The sequence below is a fragment of the Tenrec ecaudatus genome, chromosome 12 (genome assembly GCF_050624435.1).
Source record: "Tenrec ecaudatus isolate mTenEca1 chromosome 12, mTenEca1.hap1, whole genome shotgun sequence".
NCBI classification, from domain to species: Eukaryota; Metazoa; Chordata; class Mammalia; order Afrosoricida; family Tenrecidae; genus Tenrec; species Tenrec ecaudatus.
The window spans coordinates 51,636,618-51,659,619 of NC_134541.1; the positions used below are offsets into that span (position 1 = coordinate 51,636,618).

A 23,002-nucleotide genomic window follows, 5' to 3' on the forward strand; every position below is an offset into this window, starting at 1 on the left:
CACATAGAGAGTCAGCAGCAACTCCATGGCAGTGATTTTAATTTTTGAAGACATTGTCAGCAGCACTTAAACTCAACACATGCTGTCCACATAATACACACACAGAACTCTCTTAACATGATTACTCTATGAACTGCGTGGTCCAATCTCCCATACACAAAAATGACAATTAACTCACTATTCCATCACACATCTGTTAGTTTGTGTATCGCTGTGATGCTGGAAGTTAAGTCACTGGTGTTTCTTTCTTTTAAAAGACATTGAGTCAGCGTTATGATCAGACTACTACATTTAGCAATTAACCACATGAGCCATATAAATAAACACATTAAAACCCTTTGTTGAAATACTTTCCACAGAACAGAAAGTAAAATAACCTGTTATGCAATTACAAATACAGTCGTCAAATTCTTTTGCCCATACACAAGAGTCCTGTCTGCCACATGCCCTCTTTGCAGCAGCTAGGCCCTGCCACTGCTGTGTTTGGCTGAGTTCACAAATCTCTTGTAACCTGTAGCTTCCCTGTCACTTCCCTGGCTCTCCTCTCTTGCTAAGCTTTGTTTCCCGGCAGGCATTTAACATCTTCTGCCACTGCCACAACTGCTGCTTCTGCTTGCACCAGCCTAGTCACCTTGGTTTCATTATTTGGCACAGCATTTCTTTCCACCACCATAAGGGCCAGAACTTTGACCTCCAGATTCCTCCCTTTATCTGTTCAAATCTGGAAGATTGATGGTTGTAATTGCCAAAATCATTGTAGCTTTTGTCACCTCCAACATTGCTTACATCATCATCACATCCATTATAAGCACCCCCACCGCCACCGTATCCACCACTGCCACAGTGCTACCAAAGCCACCCTATCCACTGGAATTGCTGCGCTGACCAAAGTTCTCATTCCCACCGAAACTGCCTTCTCAGCCACCACCAGAGTTTCCAGAACAGCTTAGACCTCTTTGGCAGGAAGTGGCACTGGTCATTTCTTGCTTTGACGAGGCTGTCCTTACTTTGCAGTCGTACTATTCGGTATGGTATTGCTGAATGACAGTATCATCTATGGACTCATGGTAATCAAAAGTCACAAGAGCAAAGTGCTTCTTGCCACTGCCTCAGTCGGTCATGATTTCAATTACTTCAGTTTCCCATATCGCTCCAAAGAATCTTGTAAGTGGTGCTCTTCAGCGTCTTCTTTGATGCCACAGATAAATATATTTTTTACAGTTAAATGGGCACCTGGTCTTTGAGAGTCTTCTCGTGAGACAGCCCGCTTTGGTGCTACAACTCTGCCATCTACCTTGTGTGGCTGTACATTCATGGCTGCAGCCACAGTAGAGTAAGGAGCAAACCCCAAGCCTCTGAAGCGTTTGGTGATCGGATCTCTCATGACCACAGTCTGTGAGTTTCCTCCATTGTTCAGAATGGCTCCACAGACTCTTAGCTGTTGTTTTGAAGCTCAACCCTCTGAAGAAGATTTTCTGCAGCTGTTTGAGTTCTTTAGGAGACTCTGACTTAGACATGATGGTGGTGGGGTGCACCCTAATGATGCGCCCTCACTGGCATTCAAAGCAAAAAGCAGCCTGTTATTGTATTTCAAATACTAGCAGGATCACCCGAAGTGAACAGATTTCAGCGGAGCTTCCAGACGAAGAACAAAATATGCAGAGGGAATTGGCTTTACACTTTGAAGGAAGTAGTCAAAAAACATTATGCATAGCATAGAAATATTGTCAGACACTGAAGACCTTATGACTAGAAGTAGAACATTGTTCAAGAGCATGTCAAAGGATGAGCCCCTTGGGTTGGAAGGTCATCAAAATGTGACTGCTGAAGAGCTGTGTTCTCAAAGCAGAATTGACAATGATGATGGGAATGGAGGAGGGTCGGTGTGAGTGGAGCCTTCAGGATCGCCATTTGTTGGTGGGGCACAACTCGGGGTACGAAGAAAGAGCTGCAAAATCTACAAATAATCAGAACATGGAATATACAAAGTATGAACCTAGGAAATTGGAAATAGACTAATATTAGCCCTTTAAATCAGAAACTGATATGATTTAATATTCCAGGAATTATCTAATCATAAGGAAATGGTATTACATTCACTATCAAAAAGGAGATTTCAAGATTTACTTGAATTACAATGTTGTCTGTGATAGGATAATATCTATCAGCTTTCAAGGAAATCCAACCAACTATTTTTCAAATTTATGCACCAACCACTAATGCTAGTAATGAAGAAATTAAAGAATTCTACTAACATCTTCAGTCTGAAATTGATCAAACATGCATTGATAAATATTGACAAATGGAATTCAAAAGTTGGAAACAACAACAAAAAGGCGACAGTTGTTTGAAAATATGGTCTTGGTGATAGAACCGAAGCTGGAGATTGCATGATAGAATTTTTAAAAATCAAGGAAGCAAATCCCTTTCTTTCAACACCAGCAAGCGACAGTTACACACATGGGCTTTTCCAGGTGGAATATACAGAAATTGAATAGACTACATCTATGGGATGAGACACTGGAAAGTATCAATAGCAGCAGCTAAAACCAAGCCCGGGACTGACTGTGGACCAGACTACCAATTACTCATATGCATGTTCAGGTTGAATAAAGCTGAAGAAAATGAAAACAAGTCCACAATATAACCTTGAGTCTATCCCACCTGAATTTTGAGAATATTTCAAGAGCATATTTGCTGCATTAAATACTAGTGACAGGAGATCTGATGAGCAATGAAGACAGCAAACAGTCATTAAAAGGGGAACAAAGAAAAGGATCAAAGGGGATGTCTGAAGAGACTCTGAATCTTGCTCTTAACTGTAGAGGAGTTAAGGCATATGGAAGAAATAATGAAGTCAAAGAGCTGAAAAGAAAGTTTCAAAGTGCAGCATAAGACAGAGTAAAATATTACAATAAAGTGTGCACATTCCTAGCAGTGGAAGTCTAAAAAAGAAGGACATGCTCAAGCCTATTTGAAATGGAAAAATTCAAGCTCCAGTACAATATTGAAAGATTCAATGGGGAAAATGTTCAATGCTACAAGAAGCACCCAAACCAGATGTAAAAATACCGAGTTACTCTACCAAAAAGAAAAGGAAGAAATGTAAATGCTATCGAAAACAGTAGTCCAAAAAACACGTTTCCTGGAATTGATAGAATACCAACTGAAATATTTCAGCAAGTTAAAGAAGCACTAGAAGTACTCAATTATCTATACCAGGAAATTTGGAAAACAACTACTTGGCCAAGGGACTGGAAGAGATCCATATTTGTGCCCATTCCAAAGAGAGGTGACCCAACAGAGTGCTTAAGTTATAGAACAGTATCATTAATATCACATGCAAGTACAATTTTACTTAAGATCATCCAAAACTGGCTGCAAAGTATATGACAGAGAGCTGCTAGAGTTTCAGGCTGGATTCTGAAGAGGAAGTGCTGAAAGGGATAGCATTGCTGATGTCAGCTAAAAGCAGAGACCACCAGAAATGTTTATTTGTGTTTTATTGACTATCCAAGGCATTTGACTGTGTGGGTCATATCAAACTATGGATAACCTTGAGACAAATGGACTTTCAGATGTTCTGCATCACTGGAATGAATCTGACTTGGTCTTGATGAATTATTCCTTATATATATATTTTTTATTCTATTGGCCAATATTTTGTTAAGGACTTTTGAATCTATGTTCATTAGTGATATCAGTTTGTAGTTCACCATTCTTGTGGGATCCTGGCCTGCTTCAGGTATCAGTGTTCATAGAAAGATTTGGGGAGTTTGCTGTCCTTTTCTATACAATACAAACTCTGGGAGAGTTTGTGTAGGATTGGTGTCAGTTTTCCCTGAATGCTTGGTGGAATTCACCTGTGAAACCATTTGGCCTGGGGGATTTTGTTAGTCATTAGTCCCTTGATAATCTTATCTATTTCTTCTATTGCTATGGGTCTGTTGAGGTTTTTTACATCCATCTGGGATAATCTAGGGAGGGATTGTTTTTTCAAGAACTTGCCCATGTCTTCCAAGTTATTGAATTCATTGGGGCACAGGATTTCATAGTACTATGTAATTAACCCCTTAATTAATTTAAGTAATTTCCACTGTTTCAAGTAGGTTCCCCGTTTCATCCCTCATTCTTACTATTGTTTTTTGTTCCTTCCTTTCTTTGGTTAGATTTGCCAATGGTCTATCGATTATGTTAATCCTTTGAAAGAACCAGTACTTTTTTTCCTGCATTGATTGTTTGTAGTTTTCTTTTGTTTCCACTTGCCTATCTCTGCCTTGATTTTTATTATTTCTTTTCTTTAGTAGTAGTAGTCTGTTGACTCTGCTCTAATTTCTGGAGGCTTTGTGAAAGCATATCAATTATAAGTCTCTTCCTTTTTCATGTGTGAATTTATTGCTATCTAGCTTCCTCTGACAACTGATTTTACTGTTACCCAAAGGTTTTGATAGTCTGTATTCTCATTCTCGGTTTGGTTTCTAAAAACTTCCTAATTTCATCTCTGATCTGGGCCAGTACAAGCTCATCTTGCAGTGGAGAGTTATTCAACCTCCAATTATTTTCCCTTGTTTTCTTAGCCATCCATTTGTTGATTTCCAGCCTTCTTGCATACTAGTCTGAGAGGGAATTCTGAGTGATCTATATGTGCTTGAATTTACTTATTTTCGACTTGTGTCCCCACATGTGGTCTATCTTCGAGTTTGTGTCATGTGTGCTTAAAAAGAATGTGAATTTTTTACATGAAAAATATCTATTAGGTCAAGTTGCCTAATTGTAGACTTTAGTTCTTGCTGCAACTTCCTTGTTAGGTGTCTTTCCCTGTCATCTATCTTTTTTGGAGAGGGTTGTATTAAAGTCACCTACTATGATTGTCAATCCTGTGATTTCTTTTTTCCTTTTGGAGCATTTGATTGACAAATGTTGTAGGTCTCTCATTGGACGTGTATATATTTATTAAGTTCACTGGTTCTTGTACTACTGAGCCCCTTATCTCTTGTTATGGCTTGCACCTTGAGATCAGTTTTGTCAGATTAGGATTGCAACTCTTGCTTTCTTAGAATTTCCATTTGCTTGGTATATTTCTTGCTAACCTAGAATTCTCTACCTATTTTTGTCTGCAGGCTTGAGACATGTCTCTTGTAGACAACAGATCAATGGGTTGTCTGTTAGTCTCTGTCTTTTAATGGGTGAGTTCAATCCATTGATTTTCAGATTAATTATATCCATCCATGGACTCTGTGATATCATCTTGTACCTTTTGTTTTGGGTATTTACTTACCTCCCTTCATGTCAGTGCATTGTGTTTGTGGGGGCGGGGGTGCGGGGTGTTCATTCTTGCCTTTTCAACATTGAGCTAATATTATCTTTGGGGATGTTTTAGATGTGTTGACCCTTGGGTGGAGTTGCTCTATATGATGGTCTCCTATTTGTGTTTGGTGCTTGTTATTCTTCTGACCACTATGGGTTGGTTAGAATTTTTTATAGCGCTGGATTTCTTTTAGAGTATTCTTGGAGTTTTTCTTTGTCCAGGAAGACTCTTACTTCTCCATTTATCTTGATCAATAGTTTGATCAGCGTGATACTTAAGGTTTATTGTGCCAACCTGGTCAATAAACATGTGAGATTAATTGAAGGGTGGAGAGATAAAGGGCTTGGTGAGCCTCGCCTTTTAGGACTCTCACTCTCTGATGCTTGGACCGGGGTGCAGCTGCCTTAGCTAGTTCCTGCTTTAGCTTGCAAGGCTCACTTCCTGCGAGGCATCCCTGAGTAGAAGCCACAGGGACCTACCCTGATGCAGCCCTGGGTGCTGGAGAAGCCGTGTAGAGATCCCTGCAAGTGCTGGGATGCTTACATGCTCACTGATTCAGCTTTCCTCCTGCAGTCGGAATCATTGCATGTGTTTTGTGAATTTGAGCAGGACTCTGTAGATTGGTGTTGGACATATTTGCTAATGTCAGACTTATGGTCTTAGACTGGACTGGGTTGAGATGTTTAATGTACACTTACCATTTATATAACACTCTCACACAAAATATAAGTGTCTATGAAATTTGTTTCTCTGTTCTACCCAGACTAACACAATAGGATACAGGATTCTTGGGTTGGCATAGTTCTCATTCCACTTTTTGAAGACATTACTCCACTCTCTCTTCTTCATGTTGTCTGCTGATGGGTCTGAACATAACTTTTTTTTACTATTACAAAAGTTCATTGAACAAAAGAATTGAACATGAAAAATGTTCATAGTCTCATTTTTGCACTGTAGTAAAAACAGGTCCTCTGGAAAGTGGGGTGCAGAGAAGCAACTGATGTAGACTGTTGAACATAGCTAGTATCCATGCTCCAAGGCTTCTAACATGATGATACTATTGCCTCTTATCACCACCATTCCAATATTGTTCTGTTGTCCACTAGTTGCCACCTCCACACATTCATCTACCACAGGATTCATAAAGGGATCAAATTCCCGAAGCATCCCTTGGACATGCCTGCCAGAATTTAATTTCACTGATAACTTCTTGCCCATAATTTTTTTCTACTTGGGCGGATGAGCTTTGCTCATTGTGTCTTCCCTGGAGGTTCAAAGTTACCTTCTGAACATATTCTTGAGTGTTTTTATAGGTTACTGACTTTTTCCCCCCCTAGATACTCTTATGATTTTTTCCTTTTCCTCAAAATTGGATGGTTTTACTATTATGTGCCTTGGCGACTTCTTCCTGGGATTCAGTCCAGATTGTGTGCTCTCTGCTTCCTTAATGGTTATCTGATCTCATTCATGAAGCTGGGGATGTTTTCTTTTAAGAAAACTACTTTTGCAGTTGATTCTTGATTGTGTCTTGTTCTGGTAATCCAATTATTCAAATATTGTTCCTCTTCATAGCATCAGACATTGTCTTAGGTTTTCTTCAGCTTCTTTGATTAACTTGTTGGACTGTCTTTCTCATATTTTGGAGTCTGCCTGATTGTCCTCAAGGTCACTGGTATGGTTCTCCACTTCTAGTTTAACTCTTGTATTTCCTTTTGGTGTTTATCCCTTGTCTCGTGTATTTCCCTTTATTACATGGCCTTTATCCCTTCTGTCGTTTTATTCTTTTTCTGAATTGCTTTCCTCATATCATGTGTAGCTTCAAGAAGCATACTGAAGATTTCTTTGTGTGGTAGATCAGTGTCTGCTTCTTCTATGCATGCCATTAGGTTCAAGACTTCCTTTGACATGGAATTTTATTTCTCTTGTGTTTTTCATTCAACTTGTTGGGACTAGTTGTCTACATGTCATTTTAGAGGAACTTGGCACCATTTTCCAGAGAGTCAAAGAGCACTGGGAGCTCTCTTTGGGGAGGCTTGTAGAAATATTGCTGTGGACTGCCTGTAGCCAACAACACTTGGGGCTTGGGCTACTGCTTCATTCAAGTGGGATTTCACTCTCCCTAGCCAACCTGGATTGTTATTTGGAAAGTAAGTTGGATGACCCTCTCAAAAGATGCTGGTTGGATTGTTGCAGGCTGTTCAGGTGGACATGGCAATAAGCTGGTTGACTGCATGGGAAGCCATGGCGGAATGGCCCATAGCATTGTGGACTGCCTCAGAGGGTAGGCCAGGGTGTCTGCTGTGGTATGGTGCACCTTGGAGGGTGGGCTGGGTTGCCCTAAGTGGTGGGGAGAGTCTTGGAGTTTGTGGGGTTCCCACAGTGGTGTGGAGTGCTCAGATGCCTCCAGCACTTTAGTCGGTACTTGCCGAGGAGTGTGGGTTGAGGTCCCCCAGTCGAATGGAATGCCATGTAGGGTGGATAGAGTTGCCCTAGATGATGGGGAGCACCCTGGAGGCTGACTGTGGTGGGAGAAAAAAAACCAAAAACCTAAGCCAGCCATGACTGTGGGAGAAAGTAGGAAGAGAAAGTAAAAGGAGAGAAGAAAAAAAAAAGGGAAAGAAAGCCCCAAATCATGGGGATGGAGGAATTTAAACACATCCCAAAAGCTGTAGCAGCTATAGTGGTGTTGAAGTAAAGCCCTTGGTCTGGCCTAGGTAGCCTGGCACCAGCCACAACTGTGACGGGGCTAAAGCTAAGCCACAGTCGGTTGCTGCAGTGGTAAGCCAAAAACTCACAACTCTTTAAAAGCTAGTGGATCTGAGTCTACTGATCTTTATGATGCTCCTCCTGTGACCTGGAAGAGTAGAGTATCCCTCTTAGTGCTCTCCTGGGTTGATTTCAGTGGTGTCACTATGGTGTGATTTACTCAGTTACCATCTTGCCTGGCACCCCCTTCTTGTTTTCTTACATGCACTGAAAATGCCGGTTGTTTCTGAGATATGGTCTTGTTTTAATATTTGTCTCTATTTGTTGGTAAGCTGGTGTTTGAGTGGATAATACTTCCTGCACATTAGTTTCAGCAGTTGAAATTTTAATGTTGGCTGAGATAAGTGAAAATCATCTATTCCAATGAAGGAATTGATGACAAACAAAAGTTGGTTACTATGTTCTGTCAAAGTCCAAGTCTCAGGGTTGTCTTCTGTGATTGCCCGGAAGTATAGACCGATGACTGAAACAGCCAGCTTTCAAGATCAGTTAGCCCAGAAGGAAGGGAGAAGATAACTTTCAAGAAGTTACAATCATCATAGACCCATTTCTGTCTCAATGGAGGAATGGGAGATTTCATTTTTCTTTAAGTCACATGTCAGAGCAGACCTCAGGTTAAAGTGCCCTCTACTAACAGAGAACTGATGTGTGGGCTGTGGCTTTTTAGACCTAAACAAACAAGGAAGCATCAGTTTTTCTTATGCCAATTTCCTTTGTATGGGTTCTGTCAGCTTTGCCCTCCTCTAGGTATATGAAGGAAATGGTACCACTCTCCTCTGCAGGAGTATATTTCTCAGGACCTGGTGGGTATGAGAAGCCAGGAAGCTCTCGCTCTATCTATCTATCTATCTATCTATCTATCTATCTATCTATCTATCTATCTATCTATCTTTCCCCTCTCCTTCTCCTTCCTTATATCCCTCTCTCTCTCCTTCCCCCTCTTAGTCCAGCAGACTGGAGTATTGGGGATGGGGTTGCCTGAGGATTCATCACTTTTCCAAGGATCCCTGCGAAAGCTTCCTCCATCTGAATTGCCAGACTATAGCTCACTTAGATTTCTCTTGTACCTGGGAGATCCAGAAATAAGATTTCTTATTCTTCTCAACTTTTTGAAACCTTTGCTTACAGTGCATCTGGCTATGTGTCTATGTTTTTCCAGAAATCCTGTATTTAGAGTTTCATGTTATCTATAGCCAATCCCAAATCTGATTGATTCAGTGGTACTTTTTATTAAAAGAAGAATTCAATTTAATCAGGAGCACACCAGAAAAATCTATTCAGATGGTATGGTTTGTCTTGGATAACGTAAAAGATGCAAAGGAATTAAAGGCCTGATAATTATTTAACAAAATAACGTTTTAATGGGTAGTTGTTTTCATTAGGTGCCATTGAGCAATCATTCATTCATAGTAACTATGAGCAACAGAACTAAGCATTGTCCAGCCTTGTGATATTCTCACAATGAAAATGTTTGATTCCATTGTTGCAGTCATTGGGTCAATCCATCTCCCTGATGGTCTTCCTCTTTTTTTCTGTTCTTCTATTTTACCAAGCATGATAAAGTTGATCTTTTGTAAGAACTAGTCTCTCCTGATAATATATCCAAACTATGTAAGACAAAGTCTCACCATCCTGGTTTCTAAGGAGCATTCTCGTGATTCTTCTTCCATGACAGATTTGTTTGTTCTCCTGCCAGTTTGCAGTATGCTCAATATTCTTTACCAACACCATAATGCGAGTGCATTAATTATTCTATAGTCTTCCTTAGTGTCTGAATTTCACATGCACATGAAAACCAAAATTGCTGCCATCAAGTCAAGCCAGCTGATTCATAGCAACTCGATAGACAGAGCAGGACTGCCCCTTGGGTTTCTGAGACTGTAACTCTTTACGGGAGTAGAGAGCCTCATATATCTTCCAAGGATCAACTTGTGGTTTTGAACTGCTAACCAGCAGGGCTCCTTGAGGAGATTGAAAATACCATTATTTCAGTCGGGCTCACCTTAGTCTTCAAAGTCACATCCTTGAACCTTAACATGTTAAAGCATTCTTATAGGTAGTAATACTAATAATTATTCCATGACAACATTAGTGCTTCATTCAATTAAAAGATATTTTGCAGTGTCTCTTATGTGCCTTGTGGAATGGATGGAATATTCTAGTGCAGCAAATACATACAAAAATAGAGACATGGTTGTAGAGCTAAAAATTGAGCTCATTGTTTTGTCTTTTAAGATGTTTTCTTCAGAGATTTGCCTTTCATATTGCAGATGGGGAGGATACAATTTTATCTTGTCTAACATCTTTTCCAGAAGAGCTCAAAGTATTTGTAGACTTAAAAAAAAAAAAGGAATCATTCCTATGTTTGCCTGGTTAAGATGGCAGAGTTTTGTGCAAATTACCTCGTGCCTCTTTGTTATACAATTTTGAATATACTCTCTGCAGTGTTAAGGAAATAAGTCAGATTATGTCCTTGAGTGTTTATCACTCTCAGATGATGCCAAAGGCAGGCAGTCCATGTTTTTCTGAGTTGCTAGGGTTACTGAAAATGTCAGGGAGTCACCCTTCCACCAGTCGAGAGGAAAGCAATAGGCAACTTCGGTACAATCCACTTTAAAACCGCATCTTCTCAACAGACTTTTCATGTACTTCCAGGTGCCATCCTTTAAACTGTTCTAATACTTTTAGTAGAAAAATGTTGTTGTTTTTTTAAAAAGCATCTCTGTGGAATTTTCCAACTGATGGGTTCTTTTTTAAGTGTTGAAGTCTAAGTAGTGGAATTATTTACCCCAAAGAGGTCAAATTGTGAAATTTGAAGCTGACACTAATAAAATTCATAGAATTGCCATAAAATCATCATTTAAAAAATCAAATTGTGTAAACAGGGAACATCTAAAAGGGTGAACAGAGAATTGAAAAGTATAAGAACATTATATTTATAAAGCAAAAGTAGGCTTATTAAGGATCTCAGGAGTGCTTTCCCTAATGGACTCAGATCTCTTCATCTTCCATTCCCTTGCATGACAGAGCTCACTTTGAAGTCCTCGTAAGCTTTTTGTAACAAGTATATACATATACACACACATACACACATGGATGTGTAGCTGAAAATGGAGCTCTTGTTTTGCTCTTTTAAAATATATTTTTCAAAGGTATGCCTTTCATAATGCAGATGGGAGAGAAATGGTACCATTTTACCTTGTTTAATATCTTTGCCAAAAGATCTCAAAGGACTTGTAGACTTAAAAAAAATCAATAGTTCCTATATTGCCTATTCAAGGTGACAAAGGTTTATGCAATTTAATTTCATTTTACACCTGAGGAAATTGGTATTTAAGGAAAAGAGGCTCAACATTTAAACAAGTAACAAAATTAAAAGAACCAGTAGGCTAATGATGCTCTCTAATGACCCCCAAGGTTCGTTGTCTCCTCCAAAAGAATTGGTGTCATTAGAAAAGCCTCACCATGACACTGTCATATTCCATTTTGGTTCTAACCTTACATTTATCTCATTTGGAATTAAGAAAATGCTAACATGGTTTAGCCTTGTTAGGAAATTTGGGGGCTAAGCTTGATGGGAGGGAAGGATGAAAGATGTGGAGGGAATTAGACCAAAAAAGCCAATTTTGATTACTTTCTAGTTTACTGGTCTATTTGTAGGTTTAGTAATTTCTGATTTTGAACCTATTTCTAAAGTTGAATTTCAGGAATCTTTTTCATTCATTCTAACTTAATGGAAGTGTAAACGAGAAACCAAATCATATGTGAAACAGATAAAATTACATTTTGACTAATTTTTTTCATGCATGCATCCAGTATAGTTAAAAACATAAACTCCAAAGGTCTTTGATAAATGTATGTGAATCATGGCACAAATTCAATTGTGCACGATGTCAGCATTTTTATTTAATAAGTTAAAGTAGTATTATGTAGTTCAGTTTATAACAAAATCATCCATTTAGTTATTTAAGTAACTGGGAAATAAATAATTAAAATAATTTTAAATTAATAGGAATATTTCAACACCTTGTTCAAAAAGCTCCTTCAATGCAATATTGAAGAATTTATTCCTTTATCATTTATTCAATGCCCCGAAACATGTGGTTGGAATGGTTCAGCTAAAACAATACACAAAGCAAACAAAAATCTCAAAGACTGAAGACACCGTTACTGACCTCAAGGATATAGCAGTCATAGTTGGAAAAATGTAGAAAAATCACATGAATTACTAAAAACAATAATAAAAAACCTCTTCCAATGATTCAATGGCTCACAGTTAACAGAAACTCATAACTAAATAGATAAAAAATAAATTGCCTATGTTTATTTCTTGTTTTCTCTTCTCATCCTCTTTCACTTCCCACTTGACTTTTATTGTCTGTTTTCCACAACAACCTGCATCCTTCCATCCCCACAAACTCAGCCCCAGAATTCCCTGACAAGGCTATCCCATATTAGCATTCTCTTCTTTCTTATTTTGGGGGAGGAATTGTGATTGCATTATATATTCATTATGAGAGGCAATGTTAATTCTAAGGAACACTCTTTTAGACTTAAAAGGTCTTCTTATATACCCTGATATACAGTCAATTCCTTTTCATGGGATTACATATTTTTCCTACATTTTAAATCATCCCTTTGTCTAAAATGCTAGCTTAGTTTTATTTTTAAAATATAGAATCAGAAAAGCCTAGAAAGGATATTAAATGTAAGTGTCTTATTTTTCACCATTATTGTCACTGGTACTGTATTTACATAATTGGCTTACAGAGTTTCCTCTATCTTATATTTAAATAACTTATTAAATTAAGGCATGCTTAATTTTTATCTATAAAATGCAATTCTACTTTGTTGCTGGTTGTTGTCTTTTAAGTCATTTCCAATTCATGGTGACCCTCTGTGTAATAGAACAAAACCTGGCCCAACCTTGTGTCCCTCTCACATTATGGTAGGTGTATTAGACTGTGCTTTCTAGAAATGGAAAACCAATGATACTTGTATATGTACGTATATACAAAGAAATTTATATGAAGAAATGGCTCACACAATTGTAGAAGTGGGTAATTCGGTCTGTTCAAGTCTGTGGGTCAGATGTGAACTGAAGGCGTCTCTTGACTCCACAGCTGCTAGGGCTGATACAAAGGAAGCGAGAAGATAAAGCAGACATGCTGTCACCTGGTGGATTTGAGATCAGCCTAATGAATCTATGATCACCAGTTCACTGGTCCCTCCTAGGATTGGCAAACAAGATAACAGGAGGTTGACGAACCAGAGGCAGGATCCAAATCCAGCAGTAGAAGTGAGTTAGCTTATACACACAGTCAGTTTACACTAAGACAAGTCCACCTCCCTCAATTGCAGCAAGACTGCGACCAGATTAAGGAGGTCTATTCTCCCCACAACTGCTTGGCTGCTGCCGAGAATCCCAGAATGGAGTTGACTCCACTGTGTTAGATGATGTCACGGGAGAATGCTGGCCCACCCAAGGTGACATAAACGAGAGCTATGGCATCACTGCAGCCAATTCTTGCAGCCACCACATCTTACTGAAGGCTTTTCTCATTTTTGCTGACCACCTATTTACCAGTGACAATGTCCTTTTTCCCTAGTGATTGTTTGGTCTTTCCTAATAATGCGTTCAAAGTCAGCAAATTGAAATCTTGCTTTTAAGAAACAGTCTCTTTGTTCATTCATCTAAAACTGGTGTATACAGTATATTCAATATTTTTTACCAATGTCACAGTTTGAATGCATTCTTCTTCTATCTTTTTTTCCCTTTTTATCCACCTTTCACATGTATGTGAGGTAATTGAAAAGACTGGTTTTTCATTTTGCCTTATAAGGAAAACTGATCCCCAAGCAAAAGGATTTCAAATCAACAAGACTTTGGGATAGGACCAGGACTGGAGAGGACATGTTCAGACTAAGAAAAGGAAGATGTTGGCTTGACTCGGAGAATCTTCTATACATCTCATTTTCTCTCCATGGAAACCCATAGTATGAGGAAGCATAAAGAACAGAAGCAAAAGGTAGCCTCGTTTTAATTCTTTAACGAGACAGACAGCCTTGACAGATTTGGGGGAGATGTTTAAGAACCATCTATCCTAATGCATAGGAAAGGCGAACTTTGAATAAGGAAGACCCAAGAGGGATCCATCATCTGAATCGTGGTGCTGGAGAATTGTATTGAAAGTACCATTGACTGCCAAAACGTTGACAAGTCTGCCTCGGGTGAAGTGTGGCTAGAACGCTCCTTGGAGGCAAAGGATGGTGAGACTTTGTAATCTCACGTACTTTTGACATGTTGTTGGAAAGGGCCAGTCCCTGGAGACGGACATCGTGCTTGGAAGTAGAGGGGCAGCAAATATGAGGAAGGCCCTCAAGGATTCAGAGTGGCTGCAACCATGGGCTCAAACACAGGAGCAATGGTGAGGATGGCCTAGGACCCGGAAGTGTTTTGTTGTGGTGCTATACATAGGATCTCTATGGGTCAGCGCCTAACAACAACTCCCTCATCAAATAAAATGGGCTTTTTCCATGCCAGGAGAAATAATCATACCTAATGATGAACACGTTTTTACTTAAAACCTGGCCACAAGATTGAATTTATGGTAAATCATTGTGCCACCTGATCACTCTTCTAAGATACCCTCCATCTCTGGTTCTGATCTGTGCACACAACGCTTGATGCCTTGAGGGTACATTGTCTATTTAGCAGTTTAAAAGGCGGTTTCTGAGGCTTGGCAGCTGTTAGTGTTAAAGCTATTGTATAGAGAAACAAAAAGCCACTTTGTCTGTTCCCGGGGGCACCTTTGTATCATTGATATAGGAGCCATTTGATAAATTATACAGGGCATGATTCTTTACCAGGAAATTTCATTACTGCCCATGTTCTCCCCGAAAGCAGAACTTAATGTCCAAACACACATATCTCCTTATGGAACGAATCTTGAGTTCAGACCTCTGTTAAGATGCTTGCATTTTATTTATTGATTTATATTATTTTTTAGATGCTTGCCTTTTAAATCCATTCTTTAGACCCACGATTAGATGCCATTATACTAACGCATGGAGAGGTTTTCTCCCTGCCTTCCTATAAATTGGCAACCTAAGCTTGGCTGGAATAAATTTGTTGTCAGTCTGGTTGCGCTGAAATTAATTAGAGTGAAGCATGCAGCAGCACCCACGTGCTCCTCGTATCAACGTGCTGTCGAAAGGCTTCCCTCACGAACCTATCCTGAAAAGTTTTCATAGGGTGGATCAGAGCTAGTTTATTTGAAGAGCATATTATTTTTCACTCAAAGCGTTTATCTTTTATTTTCATTTAGAAAGTGTGTATCGTTTTAGGAAGCATTCAGTTGCATATAAAAGAAACAACTGGTCCAAACAACCAAGAGAATGAGGTTGGCAGGATTATTTTTACCGGATTAGCGTCCCTCCCTGGGTGTCTGTCTTTGGCTGTGTAATTTCGTAGTATTATCTCTAGAGGCCAGTGTATTTCCCCATTCATGGATGTTTGATTTAGTCACATAACTTGCGTCAGCCAATGTTCTGGGTCCAGGATTAAGAAGTGTTGCTTAGTTCTATTCACTCCTTTACAATTCTTTCACCACCATCATCATCATCATCTTCCTCCTCATCAGAACATGGCCCTGCTAGTCTGTTGGACAAAAATAAAGTGAGAATTATGTGAAGCAGGTGTATATTTTAGTGTACAAAAGAAATCCTCAATCCTTTAATATAATTTAAGGAGAACATTTATTAAGTCTTGAACAGGACCAAGAGAAGATACATTGTCCAGATGAGGGAGATCACTAACACAAGATCATAATGACTTCCCAGTGTTGACAGAGAATCAGAGACTTAAATAGGACACAAGACGGCAAAATAAATCATCATAAAGTCCTAATTAGAGGCGCACGCCACAGATACAAGTGAAACTACAGAGACAGGAGCGGGAATAGGATAGGGACATGTACACGAGTTTACGAGATTGGTCGTAAGCTTCAACCCCTCTGACAAGGCCCTCAGGATGTGACTCATGACCAAGGCACACTAGTCTAGCATCCTAATTTCCATTTAAGGGACAGGCAGGCAAGTCCTCAAGGGCTATACCATTTACCAGAGTTGGGGGGGGGGGCGGGAGAGGGACAACACACAAGGTAATCCACTCTCCAAAGCACTCTGCCTGAGGGCAAAGCTGTTCATTATTGCCAGCTAGTGGTCAGAAGAGATTTGATGGAGGCCTAAATTGATGTGGAGACTCATAAATGAATTTAGGGCTTCTGTGTAGCCTCCAGTCATTTGCAAAATAAGTGCTCAGGAATTTAAAATCTAATACATGTAGAAGATACAGTTTGGATCCAACTGAGATCAACCTACTTTCAGCTGTTATATAGTTAGTAGCATAAATAAGAATAAATAATAGTATTGTTTTAAGCCAGTGAGCTGTGGGGAGGTTTGTTACATAGCACTACATTAATGTATTTGTAGTGTATTAAAGCTTCAATTATGAAGTTCTTGGTTTGTGGAAGGTTGCAGTTTACAGTGCAAGCTCTAACTCCATTGTGAGCCCTGACAAAAATTATGCCTCCATTTGAGTTCATTTTGACCATTTACCCCCAAGGTGACCAACTCTGCCCTTAGCCAGTGTCTTTCTAGATTGTAGTTAGCCTAGGAGAGCCTTCAATGATTTATAGGCATGCGGTCACCTGGAAGATGGGTACCAAGGCCACACAGTCAAGAACCATGCCCTGGTCTTGAAGTGGCTGATGGGCCCCAGAAACTAGCCTGTACATTTTGCTAATCCCAATCATGGTCCTTTCCCTGTAATTGTAGCCCAACCTATGACAGTGGTGCATCGATAGACTGCCAATCATAGTTTTGTGACAATATCCTTTGTTCTCTATCGTCTGTAATTAGCTAGATGCCTGTCAATCCTGTTTGGATGCCACTCTGGTGGCATATTGATGGTTCTGTTATGTGGTTGATTTTTTTTGGTCCTGTTAACAGTTTAATAAAAGTGTTTCTATAATATCATTACAATTTGATGTCTTCTTTCATTTAGAACAGCACTGAATATCTATTCCTTATATAAGGGGGCTACAAAAAGTTCATGGAAAAATTAATTAAAAGAAAACTGAATTTTTTCATCAACTTTCTGAATACCTCTTGTATAATTGAGGAGGTGGAATGGACTTCAGATAAGATTTGAATGGAATTCCTACTCTGTGATCCTGTAGGAGTTTTATCCCATATTGGTCTTAATGATATGGACACTGTAACTCTTTCAGGCATCACATCTACACCCCACACCAGCCAGGAAGAAAAAAATGAAGAGAGATTTTTTTTTCTCCAAATACCATCTAAAATCTGGACCCTACTCTGATTAGAATATCTTAGGTCACATGTCTATCATGGGCCAAACATTGATCAAGAATGTGGGATTATGTAAATTGGTTATGGCAATTAGAGTCCCCTCCTAAAATAGGAGTGCATTTAATCTCTTCCTAAATCTATGCTGTGTTTCCTTAAAAGTGGAATTTGGAGTGAACAGATGCTGGAGAACACCTGCAGCACTAACTGTGGAGAGATTCTAAGTTTTACAAACTCTCTTTTAAATTTATGTTAATGCATTTAATGATTCAAGGCAGTTTTTTTGTTCCATAGTGATGGATTAACTAGGACTAGGGACACAGATCTGGTCAATGGCCACACTCATTATCTTTAAGGCATTGGAATGGAGAGTGCCACAATCTAAGTCCTGTGGGAACTCAGCTTGATGTAAGGCTTGGTTGGAATGTGTACCTCTTGTGTCTCAGAATCTTAAGAAAATGAAAATTAGGTTTGGCCTACTATAATTTAGATCTCTGCCCTACAGGATGAGTTTATACTGATGTAATAAGAATTTTCTACATGGACTCACTAGCAAGAATGTCATTCTACATGTATTCATCTTGTAGGCTTGGCTCTGCCTTAGTTAATGAATTTTATTGAAAGTTTTGCCTAATCACCAACTCTTATTGTTTGGGTAAATAGTATCCAGTCACTTAAGAGTTTAATCTGAATAAGTCAACAATTCACATATTGTGCTTTGAAGCCAGTCTATACTTGTATAATTTCCTTTCTCAATAGTGTTTTCGATTCTATATCATGGGCTAAGTTAATGACTACATCAATAGAATTATCTTATACCCAGGAGTGTTATTTATAATGTTCTCTACCATAAAATGCGAATCCTGTCTTTAAAATGAGCCAGAGACATATATAAACCGTAGATATATGAGTGGTTTTGGGTTCACACTTAATTCTAGCACAAATCTAAGAACAATTTGTTCTCTGACATGGGAAGACTGCTCACCCACATTAAGGGGTCACTGTAGATATAGGTGCTCCAGCAACGTGCGGTGAAGAAACCAGTTGGTGGCCAGCTGTTAGAAAGAATAGTGCCTGGGGACTGAAAGGCTTATCTTCAGACAGCCATCTAAGTGAGGTATCACATGGAAAAAGTACATCAGCCTGTGTGATCCAAGGACAATAAATAATAAAACGCAAATCTGAAAGAGGGAGTAGTGTCAGAGTTTAATTGTGAATACTTGATTTGCAGAAGGATATGAATGGCAAAAAAAAATCCATTTGTAGTGTTGAGACATGGATTGAGCCTCTGACCGTAGTTGAAGGATGTAAGGAGCCTTGAGGTCATACAGAGAGCATATATAAAATCAATCATGGGAGATACAGTCAGGTTAAAATATAACACCCTATCATTTGATCTCCCTCTTGATCTATTTTAAAGTTGTTTCCATTTTTAATATTGTCTGGTTTTTCTTTGATTGAGGTTTTTCTATATGTTGACTAGTTATAGTTGTTGAAGTTTTGTTTTCTTTGCATGATTTTGTATGATTGTGTTTTCTTTTGTATGACTTCTGTATGTGAAATCCAGGATAGGTAGATCTACAGAGACAGTAACTGGATAGGAGCGGGGCAGAGGAGGATGGGAAAAGGGGCGCTAACAGCAATGAGTATGAAAAGAAATGTTCTGCAATTGATTGTGGTGATGATTGAACAAGTCTTCTTAATATTATTGCATGATTCATTTGTGTATGTAAAGTATATGCAAATGAAAGTTGTTTATTTTTAAAAGAATGTTATTCCACTGAATTCTGGCCTCTGCTATTTTTTATGAGAGGTTAGCTGTCATTCTTGCTATTGTCCAGATACATAGTAAACACTCAGTAAAAACATATTGTTGAATTTAAAAACATAAATAATATCTTCTGTCTCTTGGTGTAACATTCTCTTGAGAGTACTCCACCATCTCTTAGTACATTAACTGGAAAGAAGGAAATCAACCAGGTAATTTTTGCAGATCGAGTATAAAGTGCTTACTTAATTAATCTCCGTGCTTCTCAGAACTCTTAATGATTCTAATATAGCTGAATGGTTGAACTACCATTCCATTTAACACATTTTCTTGTTTTTAAATAAACATTTATTATTCAGAAAAGTATTGAGTGTAAGCGATGGAGAACTTAATGTAAGGGACGCAAATTTTAATGTAAAAGGTGAAGGGCATACTTTGGGCCTTTCACAAAACTACAAATTCTCAGGGAGAAGGTTTTCTATCTCTTGTAGAATTAAATGATTATCTTCTGTAATAATTAAGGGTCTCATTCTTTATGTTTGAACAAAGACAAAACTGAATACAAACCAAAAATTTTGATGTGATACAACCTTAGCATGTCCCTATATACTTGCATTAATTTCTTGGAAATACCTTCCCATACTTCTCTCCATAGTTGTACATTGGTATTATTATGTTTTATTTATTTGTAATATCTTAATAAAGCAATTACCCTTATTTGCTGATTTGAGGGTTTCAAACTTAGTTTCATTTCCCTTTCTCATTTTCTTTCTTCTTCTTTTCAGTTGAGTTATGCTCTGAACCATACAAACAGAAAATTAACATTGGAACCTAAAATAACTGTCAATGCTAAGATCGTTGTGGTTGGAGCATCCAATGTTGGAATTTCCTTCCTAGAGACATTGGTATTTTGGTGAGTTGTTTTCACTTTATGCAAAGGGAAATGGGACCCTTCTTTTTTTTTTATGAATCTTTGGTGGCCTAATGGGTTAAGTTTTTGGTAGTTAACCACAGGATTCACAGTTCAAATCTGCCAGCGGCTCCATGAAGAAAGATGAGGCTACTTTTAAAGATTATAGCAGCGGTTCTCAACCTGTGGGCCATGACCCCTTTGGGGGTCAAGCGACCCTTTCACAGAGGTTGCCTAATACCATTAGAAAACACATAAATATTTCACAATATATAATTATGTATTGTTTTGCGATTAACCACTATGCTTTAGTAATGCTTAATTATGTTCAATTTGTAACAGTGAAATACATTTTGCATATCAGATATTTACATTATAATTCATAACAGTAGCAAAATGACAGTTATCAGGAAGGTTGAGAACCACTGATTTATAGCATTGAAAGCCCTGTGGAGAAGTTCTACTCTGGCTTATAGAGTCACTGGAGTAGAATTGACTTGACGGCAGTGAGTTTGGTTATGTGGGTTTCTCTTTCTACACAGTTAGTAGATCGCTCAAGAGAACAGACTGGATTTTGTTTGCCACTACCTGCCCCCACCCCCCCAAAAAAAACCTTTCTTAAATGGATTAATAAATTAATGGAATATTCTAGACTAGAGGTTGACATACTACAAACCAAGCCAAATCTGGCTTGCCATCTGTTTTATTAATAAAGTCTTTCCTGGGGCCTAATCATGCTCATTTACCTATGCATTGTTTATGGCTATTTGTAAGCTAAAACAACAAAATTAATTAGCTACAACAGAGACCCGATGGCCTGCAATGTCTAGGATGTGTACTAGCTTTCCTTTTCCATAGAAAGTTTGATGATGCTCTTCTATACTAATGTTTTCCTGACGAGTCAGATTATAAAAATCACCTGCAGCATCTGTTGAAGATGTATATAGATAGAATTGGAAACCCCGGGGGAACCTAGGAATGTGGATTTTAGCAAGTGCACCGTGGAATTGGGCATGTTTAAACTTAATTTTTACTTTATACCCATATATAAACATCAGGAAATCTTTCCAGTGCACCCACACCCAGCACTTTGGATACCAGTGAATTGGGTAGATTCCTTCAGGGAAATTGAGGCCTGCCACCCCCCGTTAGACATTAGCTTTCACATTACCCTTAAAGCAGCTCCACTGGGGAAACCCTTGGCTTTCTACTTCCATAAACAGTTAGTCTCAGAAACCCATAGGGGGTCGCTATGATTCAGCATCAACTCAACGGTAGTAAGTTTTTGTTGTTGTTGTTTAAACATTAAATCAGATGTCCTTTCAGAGCTTAACTTCCTGATAGGCAATACCCAAGGATTTCCATTGTCCCCATCTCTCCATCAGCTCAGCTCTTTGACAAAAGGAGCCTTGGGTGAGAATTCAAGAAGTTCAATATACTTAATTAATTAATCAATATAATTAATTTTAAGAGAATACTTTCTTGCACTTTTGGTGCAAGTTTACGCAGCAGTTGAGGTTCTCATTTAACGCTTCTACACAAATTATTCCGTGATAAGGGCCACGTCCTTCAGAGTAAGAGTGTGTGGACATCCTCATTATTTTCATTCTCGTTGCTCTGGTTTTCTGCCCCTAACATATGAATCTTTGTTTCAAATGAATTGTATACCTTTGGTCTCATCTAGGTAACTTTGTGACAAAGGTACAGTATTACAGGTGATATTCATTATTTTGTGGTCCTATCTATTTTTTAATCAGGAGCTTTAACTCTAAGGCGTTCCTTTCAGTTCAAGATTTGAAAAATATATCAGGGAAATAGTTGTGGCGAGTCCTCCAGTTCAGTCTTTTTATAGATTATGAGACTGACGTGCTACATCCTGTGCTGAGGCACCTAGCAGTCTTCTTTCCTTGTTGCTTTTGTTTATTTTTCAAAGAATTTGAGACTCTATTCCACATTTTACTCCCATCCTATCAAAGCCCACTATTGTGCCCATAATTCAAAGTACCAATCAGTGTAGCCAGGTAACGTCTGGTTTTTCTGGTTTCAGGAATGATGGGGCTGTGGCTTCTTCTTTGACCCTGTGGTTTCCTTCTTTCTTTATTGTTCTGGATGAGCAGAGACCAGGAGTGACCGTGTCTCTCCAGTAGCTACCTTCCAGTGTTAAGACCCTAGAAACCACCCAGCCAACTAGGATGAACGATATTATGCCAATGAATTGAGATGTTCCATGAGACTATGCTCCGAATCTTTCAGATCTAGAAAACCAAAACTATACGGTGTATTATGTCTAAGAAGTATCCATAATTGAGCCCGTATGTGCTTTATTATATAGATGAGCATATGTATTTACAGTCACATAGATGCATATTCCCGTGTATGGATAAGCTAAAAAAACTATTGCTACAAAAACCTAGAAACATTTAACAAAACATCAATTTTTCTTTACACATACTTCATCTAGGTCTATATACTTCTGAAAGTGTTTCTATCTCTTTAAACCTTCCCGAAAGAATTCTGTGCCATTCCATTTAGCCCATAATATCAAAAGAGCAATTGTTGCTCTCTTTAGGCCCTAACGTTTGGGGACTCAAATTGTGATCCTTTAAAAATAGTCTTTGGGATGAAAGAAAAAGAAGCTGGAAGTAGCCTCGGTGCAATTGTCCTGAGCTTTTCCTCAGCAATGCAGTCTTCTTTTCTGAAAGCTTGGCACTGAGCTCCCAGAGTTGCCCCGTGACCTTCAAGATAATCTGTCACGATCCAGAGTTGTCATTATAGCCTCTGAGCTGCCCTCCGCCTTGAGTGGAACTGGCCCTGCAGAAGGTGCCATTTTCATTATGAAGGCACCCTAACATGACTGAGACACGTACTTCTGAAA

General features: G+C 38.8%; 1 protein-coding gene and 2 pseudogenes across 1 annotated transcript in view; 1 reads left to right on the plus strand and 2 right to left on the minus strand.

Moving 5' to 3' along the window:
• Positions 1–23,002, plus strand: part of CFAP61 (cilia and flagella associated protein 61) — a 368,344-nt gene that overhangs the window by 159,186 nt on the left and 186,156 nt on the right. Inside the window, exon 17 of the mRNA XM_075527979.1 lies at positions 20,003–20,130. Within this exon, the coding sequence (XP_075384094.1) occupies positions 20,003–20,130 (128 nt within the window). The remainder of the gene's footprint in view (positions 1–20,002; positions 20,131–23,002) is intronic.
• Positions 576–1,517, minus strand: LOC142422218 (heterogeneous nuclear ribonucleoprotein A1-like; annotated as a pseudogene).
• LOC142422219 (small nuclear ribonucleoprotein G pseudogene) lies at positions 6,329–6,562 on the minus strand (annotated as a pseudogene).